The sequence below is a fragment of the Micromesistius poutassou genome (genome assembly GCF_964030765.1).
Source record: "Micromesistius poutassou genome assembly, contig: SCAFFOLD_1132, whole genome shotgun sequence".
NCBI lineage: Eukaryota > Metazoa > Chordata > Actinopteri > Gadiformes > Gadidae > Micromesistius > Micromesistius poutassou.
In genome coordinates, this window is record NW_028178523.1 from 1 (window position 1) to 17,028 (window position 17,028).

General features: G+C 47.2%; 1 protein-coding gene across 1 annotated transcript; it reads left to right on the top strand.

The window, feature by feature from the left end:
• Nucleotides 1–3,145: 3,145 nt before the first annotated feature.
• On the top strand, nucleotides 3,146–15,655 carry LOC311373595 (MAM domain-containing glycosylphosphatidylinositol anchor protein 2-like; the record flags this gene model as incomplete). Its single annotated transcript, XM_084490321.1, has 3 exons — nucleotides 3,146–3,329; nucleotides 5,634–5,795; nucleotides 15,525–15,655. Coding segments are annotated over 3 exons (477 nt in total), but the record flags the coding sequence as incomplete, so codon positions are not given.
• Nucleotides 15,656–17,028: the final 1,373 nt, after the last annotated feature.

A 17,028-nucleotide genomic window follows, 5' to 3' on the forward strand; every position in this document is an offset into this window, starting at 1 on the left:
TCTCTCTCTCTCTCTCTCTCTCTCTCTCTCTCTCTCTCTCGTTGTGGTCGTCCACCCACGCTCCACTCTTCTTCCTCAGAAAGCCCTCCATACCTCCCTTCCCGCACCTCGCAAGGTCACCACTCCAACCCGCTTCCAGCGGGCTTTTTAATAAATCAATGAATATTTATCACAACACAACAACCCCCCCCCCCTCCTCTCGGCCCCTCCTCTCGGCCCCTCCTCTCGGCCTTCCTCTCAATCTCAATATAAATGTTGTTTTTTCGTATCATCGCGGCTCTCGCTCTCTGCAAGTGTTTTGGCGAAATCTAGACCGTTTGACCCCTGACACTGTTTTTCTTTCTAAGTTGGTTTTGGTTCTTTGGTTCCAGCGGTGTCTCTGTGATCCTAATCTGGGACCCAGCAGGCCTACTGTGTTACAGCACAACGTCTGTGGGGGGGCGAGAGACTGATCATAGCCTAGGCCGGAAACCCCCCCCCCCAAAAAAAGGAAAATACATTATTATCAAAAAAAATGCTGTTTAAGTGCACTTATGCACGCTTACAGAGCCCCACTACCGGCGACGTGATTGGTCAAAAACAAACATCAAGCCAAGAGAGAGCTGTGTCCACATCCTTTCGCCCAGATCGGAACTCGTCTGCCTTCAGACTTTTCCTCCGATCGTGCGCCTAGAGTCTGATCCTTGAGATCAGAGGTGTGTTTGTGTGGTGGTCCACACAAAGTGGCCCCCCGCTTGGACATGCAGCCGCACGCCGTAGGCTGGTTGGGTTTTCCATCAGGTCGCCGCTGTGGGCACGGGGGCCCCCCGGTCGCTCAATGTATTCAGCAGCAAGTCCCACGGCTCCTCCTCTCCTCCTCAGTGCACAGCAACCCTCCAGACCTCTCCCAGAGAGTAATGGATGTATGCTCCACACTCTGTATTGTCCCTTAGCATGCTGAGGCCATCTCTCTCCATCTCTCTCGCACTCTCACACTTTATTTCTCGCCCCTCTGTCATTGTATGTGCGTGTGTGTGTGTGTGCATGTGTGTGTGTGTGTGTGTGTGTGTGTGTGTGCATGTGTGCTGAGTGTGCGCGTCCAGGCGATGTACTGTTGTAACAATCTCTCGCTGTTATTGTGTACTATCCATCAATGTTTAATAGTGGGGTGTCATGCAATAGCCTCTAATAGCCAGTTTCCGACAATCAGGATGTACACACAAAGGATCACACACACGCACACACACGCACACACACACACACACACACAAACAAACGTATACTCATACACAGACACTAATTCCACACAGCACACCGACATGCATATTAGTAACCATACATTGATACTTCAACAAATGGCCGTATTCTACAGACACCCGCACGCACGCATTCACACACAGACACACACACATGCAAACACACACACACACACACACTCACACTCACACACACACACACCCACACACCCACAGGGCGTTTGCAGTGTACGGCGTGTTCTCTGCAGAGAGCTCCTCTCTGAACTGAGTCAAACCGCCTCCCATTTACCAGGGAGAGAAATCAACCACATCCACTCATTAATGTTTCACCACAGCAGCAGCCAGCAAGCACATATCTTTATTTAGAAACGCTGGGAGTCCATTACACAGTGGATAGAACGGCTTGCTTGCCTTTCACACACATAAACACACACTCACACACACGCACACGCACATACACACGCACACACACACACACACACACACACACACACACACACACACACACACGCATACACGCACGTGCCTGCTAGATAGAATCCCATAACGCAAAATGTGAAAGAATGGCTAATTTCACAGATGGTCTTTGTTAGCATGCCTTAATAAATATTTATAGGATGTGAGATAAGACACCACTTTATTGATCCAAAAGGAAATTCTCTCTTAAAAATTGACAATCACATAAGAATAAAAACAATAGTAGTATAAAAGTAGAATAAAGAATGATACATAATAAAGTGCATATGGAGGAAAAACTAACACCAGCGTCTAATAGACAAACCATAAAAGTAGGGTAGACTCAAAGCCAAATAAGTCAACTGAAGTAGACCTATTTATGTATATATTTTTAAGTCTATTATACTATATTATAAAACGGGTGGCTTAAATCAAGCGATCTGATTGGTTCCCAACTGTTGTATATTGAGCGTATACACACAGCAATGACGCCCGTTCAGTTTACGGAGTTCAGTATCACTCCGCGTCTAACTTGAGCTGTTGTTTATTTATATATAAAAGCAATAGCATAGTTCACTGAAGCCTAAAAAACATGTTGATTGATGGAGAGGGTGGAAATGTTGTAAAGCAATAGGCACACGGTGAGTGAACTCCATAGTAGGCTAAATTGCTGGCGAACCGAGCTACCGTCTATAGCCTTCTCTCTGAAGGACGCTACAGTGTGTTGCATAGCAACCGCCGTACACTTTGCCGGCAGCCAGGAGGAATTACTTTATTGTATTCGTTAAAAAAAATGCTTTTCAGACTTTCTAGCTTTTACAAAATTGAGGGTGTCTATGACTTTCATTTCGCCATACTTACGTAACCGTTTTATAAAAGCAATAGATCACTTCAGTCAGTGGTATACGTTCATTATACCACAGTTAAGGGGGCCGCCGTCCCTTAACTGTGGTATAATGACCGTATACCACAGCCTGTCGTGATCTATTGCTTAAATATACATTGGTGACTACGCCAAGTATATCATACTAAAATAAACTTAAGTATATTATACTAAAATAGACTAAAGTATATCATACTAAAATAGACTAAAGTATATCATACTAAAATAAACTTAAGTATATTATACTAAAATAGACTTAAGTATATTATACTAAAATAGACTTAAGTATATCATACTAAAATAGACTTAAGTATATCATACTAAAATAGACTTAAGTATATCATACTAAAATAGACTTAAGTATATTATACTAAAATAGACTTAAGTATATCATACTAAAATAGACTTAAGTATATTATACTAAAATAGACTTAAGTATATCATGCTAAAATAGACTTAAGTATAAAATACAACAAAATCCTTTTGAGTACAATATACTAAAACAGACTTGAGTATATAGCACACTAAAACAGACTTAAAAAATAAACATTTAAGTCTACTTTAGTACGCTATGCCGACCACTCTCCCCCCCCCTCCAGGAGAGTTCCACTGCAGCTTCGAGGAGGAGCCCGTCTGCATGTTCACGCAGGACAAGAACGACGACTTCGACTGGACGCGGCACAGCGCCGCCACACGCGACACCAAGTACACGCCCAACACGGGCCCCAGCGGGGACCGCAGCGGCTCCAAGCAAGGTGAGTGGCGACGACCCCCCCCCCCCCTGGGGTATATACCGACCGACGGAGACCCTCACCGGGCGGCGGCGGCGGTGGTCCGTCGAGGGGGACGGCGGACGGGTCAGTTCGGCCAGTTGATTGATGGGTCACCTCTGGGGGAAGTCTGGATGATTATTCATCTGGTCGTTAATAATTCTGTAGTGTGGGAGAACTGGCCTTTTGAGGAGGGGAATGCTAATGGTTATTGGCGAAAGGGGATTTTATTTTTTTTTAAAGTTTTTTTTAAAGTATATGCATGAAGAAGTTTTAGGGTAATATTTCACCCTCCTCAATACCGTCCCATTCTTACCTACTTTGCTGCCTCGGATGCCTTTTTCATATTTATTCCTTTTTAGAAAATATTATTCAAACAAAGACGGCTGCTTTTCTCACAGGGAATCCAAACAAGAATGTAGTTTGCTCTGGGGGCTGGTGTCACCGTCTCCGCCTGCATAATGCATGCTCTGTCTTTTTTTTCCCCCACTGTCACTAATAGCGAGACAGAATATAGCCTATGAATGATCAACCTTCAACATTCATTTCAATGATAATCTCATCGCCGTTTCTCGATACCTACAGTCGGAGATGTGTGAAAAGTATTCAATATTCTGTGTGTGTATGTGTGTGTGTGTGTGTATCTGCATGTGCGCGTGTGTGTGTGTGTGTGTGTGTGTGTGTGTGTGTGTGTGTGTCCATGCGTGTGAGAGTGTGTGTGCATGCGTGCCCATGTGTGTGTTTGCATTCATATATGAGTCTGTGTGTGTGTGAGTGTGTGTGCACAGACCTGAGTGTGTATGTGCGCACAGGTGCACATGTGCGTGTGTGTGTGTGTGTGTGTGTGTGTGGGCGTGTGCGTGCGTGCACTGTGAGTGACTGCATTCAATATTCAAGAACCCTATGAATAAAGGATAAGTGAAATCGGCATTGTACGATCCATTGTGCTGTGTCAAGGTTGGGCGGATTTCGCGAAAGGAAGTCTGCTCGGGTAAAGAATTTAAGTGCCAATTTGGTGTTTTATGAGTGAGCGGGGACTGTGGCAGCTGAAGCGGTAAATAATGCATCCGCACTAATCACACAAACACTTTCAAAATGTCCGACATTTTGGTTGCAACCCCTCTCCAATTCCTCTCCGCGGAGAAGTCCGGGATCGTTTTTATACCTGTGGGGGATGTTTCAGTTTTGGCGATGGAGGAGAGCAGGGGAGCTACCTGATTGGCGGTCTCACTGCGGCCCTTCAGGCTAGCACAGAGGCACAGTTAGATAGATAGTTAGATAGATAGATAGTTAGATAGATAGATAGTTAGATAGATAGTTAGATAGATAGATAGATAGATAGATAGATAGATAGTTAGATAGATAGATAGATAGATAGATAGATAGATAGATAGATAGATAGATTTACTTTATTGATCCCAAGCTGGGAAATTGCAGAATTGCAGTTACGTCGATCCAACCCCGGTTAGTTCTGGGAGGATGAGAGGATGAGAAGAAGATTGTCCCTTTCGTCGCAGCACCGCACCACTCTTTCTGTTTTGCGAGAAAACGCTTCACTGGAAACGTTATCCCCAGATTGGGCACGTTTAGTTGGTATTAATCAATTCACAAATCTCGACACGCTTCAACCTCAAATCTATTCATCCGTTGATTTATTCCTTCAGTTGATCCACCGAGTTACGGCTCGGAAACTAAGTTCCGCCCGAGTGAGACGCTCCCGCGGGGACGCCCGCAGTCAGGCTGCAGACGTGGGGAATCGAACTCAGTGGCTTTTGCCTCGGAGTCAAACTTCGTAGACACTTAGATGTTCTTTCCCGACCCTCATACATACGCATATACCAGAGTATATACGGGGGGGATATGTCAACCCTCAAACCTGCGTGTGTGTGTGTGTGTGTGTGTGTGTGTGTGTGTGTGTGTCTGTGTGTGTGTGTGTGTGTGTGCACGTGTGTGTGTGTGTGTGTGTCTGTGTGTGTGTGTCTGGGTCTGTGTGTGTGCGTGTGCATGCATGTGTGTGTGTGTTTTCTTGGTCGGCTTAGCTCAGGAGGTAGAGCGGCGGGGGTTGGCTGGTAACCGGAAGGTGGCTAGTTCGATCCCCCGGCTCCTCCTGGCTTAGCGTCGCGGTGTCCCACGAGCGAGACGCCCCCTCACCCTGACTGCTCCCGACGGGCCGGCTGTCGCCCTGCGTGGCTGACACCCCGCCGTCGGTGTGTGAACGTGTGTGAGAACGCTCGTGCGTCGCTCTGGATAAGCGAGAGGCTGAAGTTCCCTACGTGTGCCCGTGTGCAGGTTTCTACATGTACATCGAGACGTCGAGGCCCCGCAAAGAGGGGGACCAGGCGCGGCTCATCAGTCCCTTCTTCAACGTGGCGCCAAAGAACCCCTACGGCATCACCAACCCCCCGGCCTACTGCCTGGGCTTCTTCTACCACATGTATGGCAAACACATCGGTAAGCAGACCCCCCCCCCGCCGCCTCACCCACTCACTCTCCATGTACATGCAATAGAATAGACTCGGCAAAATAGAATGATTCTGATCCAGACTGTGATGCTGGAGACCTACACTTTGATTCTGATTCTGATACCATATGCTGGAGACCTACACTTTGATTCTGATCCAGATTCTGATGCTGGAGACCTACACTTTGATTCTGATCCAGATTCTGATGCTGGAGACCTACACTTTGATTCTGATCCAGATTCTGATGCTGGAGACCTACACTTTGATTCTGATCCAGATTATGATGCTGGAGACCTACACTTTGATTCTGATCCAGATTCTGATGCTGGAGACCTACACTTTGTAGGTTTGTCCTACATCACCTCAAGCCCCTCGGGTCGTAGCTATATGCAGAGATGTATAAAGTACTAGAGACCCAGACTTAAGTAAAAGTACAAGTACCGTATTGTGTTATGTTTATATTAAAGAAAGCAGTCACAATTTTGAATATCATATTGTTTATATTATCTCAAATATTTAAACTGAAGGACACAATTCCTTTGGCTGTAGCAGCAGTACATGGATAGGAATACAATACAGAGCTGTCTTAAAGCAGTCAAAGGCCACATACAAGTGTTAATGTAAAAACAAACAACTAAAACATCTCAAGGCCAGGGGGGTAGTTTATTCCAAGAAAATGGCTAAGTGACAAACACGGGTGAATAGAGAACATTTTGACTATTGGTCCTGTCTCGGGTATTTGGCTCATTTAGAATCTCCCCTGCCTGCTTCAGAATGGCTGGCAATGTGTCCTTAAAACAACCCTAAACGTTTGTTTTCCGAAATGTGCAACTCACCGAGTGGTTAGTGGTGTTTGTTGATGTTCCAAATCAAGTATCGTAGCGAAATACAATTTCTGTCGTGTTTCATTGCTATTTTATCGCATTTTGTAAATCCCATTGATTTCTGTTGGAAGACTCGTTGCTCGTTGGCCAGAAATGGAAAGGGGGGCTGTTTACATTTGGTTGTAGTCTTTTCATTCTGTTCTCCGTCTCAACAGTAGGGCTAGAACCGAACGAAAAGACTACAACCAAACGTAAACAGCCCCCCTTTCCATTTCCGGCCAACAAGCAATGAGTCTTCCAACAGAAATGCAGGACAGGAGTAAAATACTCCAACAGGAGTAAAAGTATTAAACTCATCAAAAAAATGTAGTGAAGTAAAAGTGGAAATAGGAGAAAAAAATAATACTCCAGTAAAGTACAGATACAGCATTTTAGTACTTAAGTACAGTAGTGAAGTAGTTCTACTTCATTACTATACATCTCTTGCTATATGTTGTATAACTGTCCACTGTCTGGACATGTGGATGCTTTTGAATGACGTCAACACTCACCTTATTTATAACGCTGACGGTTACCAAGGCAACGGACGTCCGCGAGCATGTTCCCCAGCCAGGTGATATTGTTCGTAGGTCTTTGTTTACGTGACCACAGCCGAGACGAAGCTGCTATCGAGGTTTTGCCGCGATGGGGGCAGAAAGACAACGTTCCACCCCTGGGTTGAGTGATCTTTTTCCATGTGGATGATGACGTTGTTTTATGATTTGTTTTGTGCGACCCCCCACCACCCCCCACCCCCCCACAAAACGAGTTGGCACACACAGCAGAATGTGAAAGAGTATGGCAAAGAACACAACACTAAATAATTGAGTTAGCATTCTTCTAACCTTTATCTTTATATTATTACAGGCCTCTCATAAGCCAAGCAACATGGGAAGATTTCCCCAGGCTGCTTGGATGGTGGAGAGGGGTGCAGTTTTACTTATTTTCTTACTTTATTTTAATTGATGTCTGTTTACGGATGAGCTACTGGATGCCTCAATTTCCTCAGGGATCAATAAAGAATTTTTTGAACTTTGAAATTGAAACGTCCTAAATATATATATATATACTTTCCTGGCATAAACTTCCTGCAGTATAATTCAATTTCCTCTCCCAGTCTCGACCACTTCTCTACAGGAATACTTCCTCTGAAGCAATTGAGAAGCTCTGCCTGTGCTTCTAAAGAGCCACTCTCTGGACAATGCTTCCCTCTCCACACTCTTTCACACGAGACCCAATCAGTCTAGCACTCCTCCACTGAGAGGCCTGTGTGTGTGTGTGTGTGTGTGTGTGTGTGTGTGTGTGTGTGTGTGTGTGTGTGTGTGTGTGTGTGTGCAGTGGTGTAGTCTACGTGATACGCAGGTATACGCCGTATACCCATTAAGAAAGCTCCAGCATTTCCGTATGCCCACTTAGAAATGCGCAATGACACGTATCAATTTCGATAGTGGCGGAAATTCTGTTAATTTTATGAATGAAAGTATGACAGTTCTGTCACAGAACGTACATACTTTCATTCATAAATTCAACCTGTGCGCTGTCAACCTCAGCATGACTAATATATCATGAATCAACTCTCCTTACTACTGGCGTGCAGGTTTGAGTGACAAGTCTGATGCCCCTCCCTCGCCCCTAATTACTATTGGACAGGCTATTGTTTTTACTATATACTATTGTTTTTAGCATTTAGCTTCTACCGGGAGTACACCCGGATATGTAGCATTAGCAAGCACCTAGCTTCTAGCATATAAACGGTGGTCCCCACAGACAAACGCCCAATATATAGAACAATCATGTTTCCAATCAATCATTTTAGCGCACGTGGAACAAGAAATAAACGTTTAAGCTTGACATTGTGTTTCTAGTTAAAATATTGACGTTGTGCTCTGCGACGTCCGCAATAGTTAGCTTTGTGATAGCCACGCTTGTGGCGGATTTCAAGTGTCATAGAGTGTCATTGATAATAACAATAACAATAATACGTCTTAGAACAGTTGCTGATATGTTTTATTTATCTTAATTTATTATTTAAGTATTTTTGTATGGGAAACATAGCCTACATGTTTTTAGTATTTTAACATTTATTGTTTCTTATATAGGGTATTTTATTTTATTGAGTTGTAATTGTTTGACAAATTACCAACTCTTTTTCTTGTCTCTAAAACTTTATTGCACAGGACAGACTCAAGTATCCCGTCGTCGTCTCCTTCGCACATTAGTATCGCGCCAGGCTGATGACATATACAGTAATACAGTGTTTATATAGCCAACAAGTCTTTATTTATTGATTCTTTATAGTTTATTTGATGCTAGTGCCTAATGGTGATTTTAATTTGACTGTTTAATGTCCTAGAAACTGATGACAATATCGAGTGTTGAATAATCTCAATGACTTATGGTGGTTGAAGGCTACTGTATGCGACAGTGAGTGTGGTGGTGGTAGGACGGGTGTGGCAGAGGCTAGGAGGGAATCACAGTATACCCACTACAAAAAACTAGACTACCCCACTGTGTGTGTGTGTGTGTGTGTGTGTGTGTGTGTGTGTGTGTGTGTGTGTGTGTGTGTGTGTGTGTGTGTGTGTCGTTGTCTATGAATGTGTAGTATGTATCAGTGGAGGCTTCTCCAGTGAGGAGAGGGAGGAAGATCCTCCTTAACATTGTTGAGAATAAAAAATGTAGATTGCCCAGACTACTGTAATGATTTAATGCCCTTAAATATGACTACTTTAATGCCTTTGTACGTGTAATGTTTGTTTCCCTGGGTAAAGGGACATTAGCACCCCCTATCGCCTATTGGATATTACTTTGGGGAGGACGTTCCTCCCTCAGCCTCCATTGACTCCCATTCATTTCTCGGGAACTACTGGCGGCCGGTGGATAACATGGGGGTCAATGGGAGAGAGGAGGAAAAGTCCTCCTCTGAGGGGGTGGGACTAGCTGAGGGATCTGAATCGCGTCAACGTCTATTCACGAATAGGATGGATCCCTGGCTGCGCTATGAACCAATAAGCAGGAGCCCTCGCTGCACTATGAACCAATAAGCAGGAGCCCTCGCTGTGGAGCAGCCCGGAGGGAGGGTTTATCCCCTCAAGTCTATCCCCTCGAACCGCACCGAGCGGTGAGGTTCAGTTCGCTTATATTGCCGTTTCCAATGCCAAAAGTAAATAGTAAATAAACGCGCTGAGTCTACATATTTTTCGGTACTCCACCATTGGGTTACCAAGCCGTTTAAAAGGGTGACGAAAATGCAGAGTTACAATTTTATTCACATAATTATCCCTCCCTGCTATTTTGTAGTTCACCAAAACACCCTGAAACAACTTGATTTTCACATACTTATGCCACCATACGCCACTAACAGTGCAAGCAGGCCAATGGCAACCAAGCGCGCAGTCCTTCCTCCCTCACTTTAAAAACCACCAGCCGCCACTGGTATGTATGTATGTGTTTGTGTAGAGTGTGTGTGTGTGTGTGTGTGTGTGTGTGTGTGTGAGGGAGATAGAGAAAGCAAGCGTTTGTGTTTGTTTTAATGCACATGTGGATATGTGTGTGTGTGTGTGTGTGTTTGTGTGACTTATATAGTGTGTGTGTGTGTGTGTGTGTGTGTGTGTGTGTTTGTGTGACTTATATATAGTGTGTGTGTGTGTGTGTGTGTGTGTGTGTGTGTGCGTGTGCGTGCGCGCCCCGGCTGTGTGTAGGTGGCTTGTTGTGGCGGTGTGCGATGGGCTCACATTTGCAATGGATTTCCCTCTGCAGCAAAAACACCTGAAGCTACTTTCTGGACAAAACATTGTCACCTGCAATGGGTGGGAGGCAGCCTGCCCCCTCTCAAGCCTGCCTTCTCCCTATGCCATTCCCTGTCCCCTTGTTTCCACAATCCACATATATTGAATATGCAGAACACACGGCCTCCACTCCACAGACAATAACACTCTCCCTCACTCTCCAGCTCTCTCGCCTCACTCTCCCACCTATATGGTCCGTATCTCTCTCCACCCTCCAAGCACTATAGTAGTAACTTCCTGCAGCTGTATTCCTCTGGAACTTCAGGACACGGATCAAGTGTGCGTTTCAATCCTAAAACCGTTAAAGCCTTAACTGTTAAACTGTCGCCCCGAGGCCCTTAAAATTCATTTAAAAGATTGTTGAAAGATCTGCCACCATCAAACGGTGATAAATGTATGGCGTGTTTATTCTTTCTCTTAATGTGTGTTTGTCGGTTGACTCTCGACGCTACAGTTAGCTGAAAACACATCCAAGGTTCACTGGAGAGTTAGCGTTCATTGATTGATTGAATGATTTCAACTAGGTTTTCACCTGTAAATAATGTATCAGCTCCAACAGTGTCACCTATACGGTCAATAATTAAACCCAGCCGTCAATAATGTGCTCATTCACATTCCGCGTTTACATTTCACCTCTCCCGCACAAGGATATACTTCTCAACATTTCTGGTCAACTTTTGCATTTCCTTACTCAACATTTCCGTTTCAACTCTTTATCACTGTCCTGCACTGCTGAGATCAACACCAAAAGTGTTAGAGTATATGTTTATTGAACCCAGACGGTCAATTTGTAGCATCTGGGGTGAATAAAGCCCGTCTTATCTCACCTAATTCACCGCCATTAGAGAAGGATCGCCAGCGCAGACGAGAGGGCTGATCTGGAGGCTGCTAAAGTGGTTAAAAGGGGTTAGCGGGGAGAGGGAGATTTCATTTTTTTTTTTTTTTCACTCTCCAGTGACGGAGCTGGACTGTTGCCAGGCAACCACGCCAGCGGCGCTCCGCTGCGGTGAAACGAACATGTGGCGCCCGCATACGGACGGGGTGGAGAGCCAACATCTGGCTGGGGGCGGAGGGTGGGGGAGGCAGAGAGGATACGGGGTAAACAGGAGCTGGAGGGGTGGTGGTGGTGGTGGTGGTGGTGGTGGTGGTGGTGGTGGGGACTCAGCAGGGAGATGAGAGTCTCCTCCGGCACCCTGCTGAGGTTGTACGGGCCGTGACATTTCCAATTTGCTCAGATTGATCGCCAGCCAGCCTACCCCCTCTCTCCCCCTCCCTCCCTCTCCCTCCCTCTCCCTTCTCCCCTCTCCCTGGGCCTCCGTGCGTAGGGGAGGAGCGGTCATGGAGGAAGGGAAGGGACGACTCGGGCAACGGATCGCGTTGCGTTATGATGAATGGGCTAAATGTCAAGGGCCTTGCCAGGAGACCGGAGGAGACCGGGGGCCCGGTTGTTTAGTATTCCAAAGGAGCTTCTCCAGAGAGGGGACCACTCCTCCCGTGGGCCCCCGAGGGGGGGCGGCTGGGAGCGCGGGCTCTCTTGACATACGTCCTCCAATGCTGGAGATGAGCTCCGTGGTCCCACTTACATCGTTTGGGGTTTTTACAATCGTTTTTTATTTTTTTTTTATTTATTTTTTTTTTTCGGCGCGAGCGCGTTCGCATCTCGCCAGACGGATGGGTGAATGGGTCGATGGCGTTCGCCAGACGCTGCACATGTCGGCACACAGGGGCCCCCGGGGGGCCTGAGAGGAACCTGGGCTGGCACATCGGCCCCCCCACCAACAACGAAATCAATTAAACCTACATTGTGTTAAAGCGGCACTCAGCTGACTGTGAGCGGTGTTTTGATTGAGTCTCATGGCTCTTGTATCTCTGTTTGACTATTGGCCAATCGCTACGGGGACCTTGAGGCTCAATCAAAACACGGTGCTGTTTGTTCACTGCACTGTTCTCTGTTTTGGCCATAATTATTGTTTATATGCTGTTATGAATGCTTGTATGTAGAAAGAAATGAGCACATGATGAAACCATTACGGGAATAACTGTTTACTCTGTGAAAAACAACCCATGAAAAGTAAAAAATATACATAATTAAATCAAAACAAAGTGGGGCGAGCAGAAAATTGCTGATAGAAAGTATCCCCCTCCCCCTTCCCCCCCAAAACTCCCCAACACAAACTCCAGGTTATGAAATTATTTTTATTGGCTTATTCTCTTTTATCTCACACCAGTGAGTAGCCCCCAACCCCCCACCGCTGGGGGTCCCTGTCCCGTCCCGTCCCGTCCCGTCCCTGCCGGCCCCATCACCAACAGCGGAGGAGTAGGAGGGAGGGAGGGAGGGAGGGAGGGGAGGGGAGGGACGGCAACGGCACCCTAGGTCCCGTGGCGTCCCGGCGAATGTCTGCTAGCGCCATGTTGAGGACGGGAGATCCTCAAAGAGACGGCGTATCTCCCCTCCCCCCCCCCCCGGGCCGGGCGGCCTGCTGACTGCACCTGGAAGAAGAACAGGGTCGCGCTTCATTACCCACACACACTTCAAAGCTCCCCTTGTGCCGCCGCCCGTGACGCATTTGTTTACAGGATTAAGTCCTCGGAGGGAAAGCCGGGGAAAGGAAATATTTCTGTTTCAAGTCGGATGTGTTGGAAAAAAAATAATAATAAAGCAAAGGAGGGGGAAAAAGGGGGAGGGCTGAGGAGGATGTGGCTGAGACGTTCGTTAGGGCGCGGGGCTGCCGGCGTGTTTAACGCGACGTGTCGTGTTGTTGTTGACGCGTTTTATGTGTTTTTTTGTTGTTTGTCTGTCGTGCTCGTGTTTTTTTTTTTCCCGCGCTCGCTGCCGTTAACGTCGGGAGTGCGTCGCGGTGGTGAATCGTTTTCCACCGATTGGGGTTGTTGTTCGTTTTTTTCCGCGCGCGCCGTCTTGCGACGAAACCGCCGCCGCCACCGCCGGCGCCGCCACGTACGCAGAGAGCTCCGACGTTCATCCCTTCGAAATAAAAGTGCGGGAAAAAAAAAACCGTCAGCGAGTACCGCCGCAGAAACACTCCGGCGTTCTGTTGTCTCAACAAGAGCTGAACTCCCGAAGAGCAGCGAGGGCGACTCCGGACGCGGGCTGACGTCGGGGGTAGCTTGTTCCGGTCGTGGTCGGTGTCCTCACCGACTGCCGATAAGGCGGGGCCCCCCCTCGCGGCGGCCGTGATGGATCCAAGGCGCGCCGGTGCGAGGGCGCCTTGTTCTTTGCTGTTTGTCTACGAGGCGGCCGGTTCAAAGGTGTGCCTCCCCCTGGTGCTAAATTACCCCCGCCTCCGACTTCAGAGACAGTGGGGGGCCCCTTGCTGGGCCCCGGAGCACCTTGACTGTGAGGCTGGAGTTCGGCGTGTTTAGCTGCTGCTGTGGACTGCAGTGCTACTGGTGTGTGTGCGCTCCGTCTCCTCCTCCTCCCCCTCACGCCCTTGCGCTCTCTCCTCTTGTCTGCTCTCCTTTCTCCTTTCTCTGCTCCCTCTGTCTCGGTTTTCTCTCACTCTCTCACTCTGTTCCCCGCCTCCGTCTCTCTCCCCTCTCTCTCCCTGTAGATCCACGTCTCTCTCCCCCCTCTCTCTCCCTGCAGATCCACGTCTCTCTCCCCCTCTCTCTCCCTGTAGATCCATGTCTCTCTCCCCCTCTCTCTCCCTGCAGATCCACGTCTCTCTCCCCCTCTCTCTCCCTGCAGATCCATGTCTCTCTGCCCTCTCTACCTCTCTCGCTGTAGATCGGTGTCTCTCTCCCTTCTTATCTCTGTGTATCCGCCAACACAATTGGTTCCATGGGGTTTGGTGCTTTCCTCCGCCCCTGTGTTCCTGGGAGAGCGGGCTAAGGGTGGTGGTTTCATTGCCTGTCGTCATCTGATGGTTTAATATCAAAGTCCAGCGCCAGACAACACACTGTTCCAGCAATGTCTCCCTGGCGCTCGTACTGAAGAATTCGTATGTAAAGTCGAAAAAAAAAAAAAATGAAAAGCAGGGTTTTTTTTTTCTTCCAGACATATGAGTTAGGGTCGGACTCAAATTACATTTTGATGGAGGACCAATCTCATTTGGAAAATGATTTAGCTACGGCTTTATTCAACCCTAAAATAAGGCTGCTACACTCACAGTGTGTCTAGGAAAAGACGTATAGGCAGCGCGGACGGAAATAGTCTCAAACTCTTCATAAATTAAGACACACTGTAGGGGCACTTATTGCCTATTAGCAATATTAAAATTCCAGAGAGCGCGGGGGAATAATTTATCTTCCCTTGCAGAATCTGAAATTAATAAAAGTATCAATACTTATGACCCGCTTTTAACCTTTGCAACGAGCTTGGCGCTGCCCCGAACGAGGAGCCATACATAAATGTAGAACAGGGGAGACTGGGATGAATATGAATGTTGCGTGCGGGCTCCTTTTTCAAGGAAAAGGCACGAGCGATGTGTGTGGGAAGGTGTCGGTGCTAAAGGCCTTGAAGCACTTAAAAAACGTGTTGTTTTTTTTCCCGGCCAGGGTAGGGCCTCCGATATGGACACCGGACGCGTGTTTAACGGGGCGGTTGGCGGTGAGAGAGGGGTGTGGTTGGCCAATGGCGGGGTCCGGTTTGGTTGACCGTCCTCGGTCGAGAACCCTGAAGCCACTGCTCACTGCCATGCGGCGCTTCTGATCGGTCGATTCCCGCCGTTTTGCGTCTGCGCCGGCGTGCCAGGTTTAAACTGTTTATCCGTAAAAATGTGACTCAACAATTGAAATAAAAGACCTATTTAAACAGAACAACTGTACAATACACCCGCGCAAAAGGGTTCCTTTAAGGCAGCTGGGGAAAATCCGACAAGCAAGCCTTTGTTTCTTTGCCTGAGTTTTCAGCCATTGAGGACATCTGCCGTTGTCCTTCTAAAGTCTGGCCGTGCTGGCTATACCTGCGTTCTCTGATCACAGCTATAGGCCCTCGAACAAAAGGAGCATTCTCTGTGGTCCGCCAACACAGATTTTGCGTTTGTGATTCAGACTCAGGTCAGCCTCCTCAGCCTCTGTGCTCCCTCTCTCTCCCCCCCACCCCCCCTACAGGTACGCTGAACGCCTTCCTGAAGCAGAAGGGGCAGACCACCACCGAGGGCGCGGCCTGGTCGCTCAGCGGTAACCAAGGCGACCGATGGAAGCAGGCCAAAGTCAGCATCCACCCGACCTCATCCTTCCAGGTGGGGGAAAGAAAAACGACCTTACCTGTTGTTACCTGTTGTTACCTGGTGTAACCTGGTGTAACCTGGTGTTACCTGGTGTTACCTGGTGTTACCTGGTGTTACCTGACGTTACCTGGTGTTACCTGGTGTTACCTGGTGTTACCTGGTGTAACCTGGTGTTACCTGGTGTTACCTGACGTTACCTGGTGATACCTGGTGTTACCTGGTGTTACCTGGTGTTAGCTGGTGTTAGCTCTTGTTACCTGGTGTTACCTGGTGTTACCTGACGTTACCTGGTGTTACCTGGTGTTACCTGACGTTACCTGGTGATACCTGGTGTTACCTGGTGTTACCTGGTGTTACCTGGTGTTACCTGACGTTACCTGGTGTTACCTGGTGTTACCTGGTGTTACCTGACGTTACCTGGTGTTACCTGGTGTTACCTGGTGTTACCTGGTGTTACCTGGTGTTACCTGGTGTTACCTGGTGTAACCTGGTGTTACCTGACGTTACCTGGTGATACCTGGTGTTACCTGGTGTTAGCTGGTGTTAGCTCTTGTTACCTGGTGTAACCTGGTGTTACCTGGTGTTACCTGACGTTACCTGGTGATACCTGGTGTTACCTGGTGTTACCTGGTGTTAGCTGGTGTTACCTGGTGTTAGCTCTTGTTACCTGGTGTTACCTGGTGTTACCTGGTGTTAGCTCTTGTTACATGGTATTATCTGGTGTTACCTGGTGTTAGCTCTTGTTATCTGGTGTTACCTGGTGTTACCTGGTGTTAGCTCTTGTTACATGGTATTATCTGGTGTTAGCTCTTGTTACCTGGTGTTACCTGGTGTTACATGGTATTACCTGGTGTTACCCAGTGTTACCTGGTGTTAGCTCTTGTTACCTGGTGTTACCTGGTGTTACATGGTATTACCTGGTGTAACCTGGTGTTACCTGGCGTTAGCTGTTGTAGTAGTCATTTTAAAAGGACTTGGCATGTGTTTTTCTTTAGTTACTTTAAGTCTTATTGTTCTCACACGCTGCGATCCGCGATGGGAAAATAGTGTTTCAAGACAACATATTTTTATATGTTAAAATAACATTAAACAATACTAAAACAACAATCGTCTGCAGCATCCACAGCGGTAGAGGTCAGATACACTAACACGACAGTGAAACATACATCCCACATATTCATTTCCATAGAGGATATAATACTCAAAGCCTGTGTATGCGTTGATATAAATCCATTATTTACATAAAACCACTCATTCAAAACACAGGCGTGCTGTCTGTGTGGATTAGACAAAACAGTTTAAATGATGTGTGTGTCAGTATGATCTCAATGCTGCCTTTCTTTGTATCCCATCTTGAGAGAGAGAGATGAAGATGGAGAGGGAGC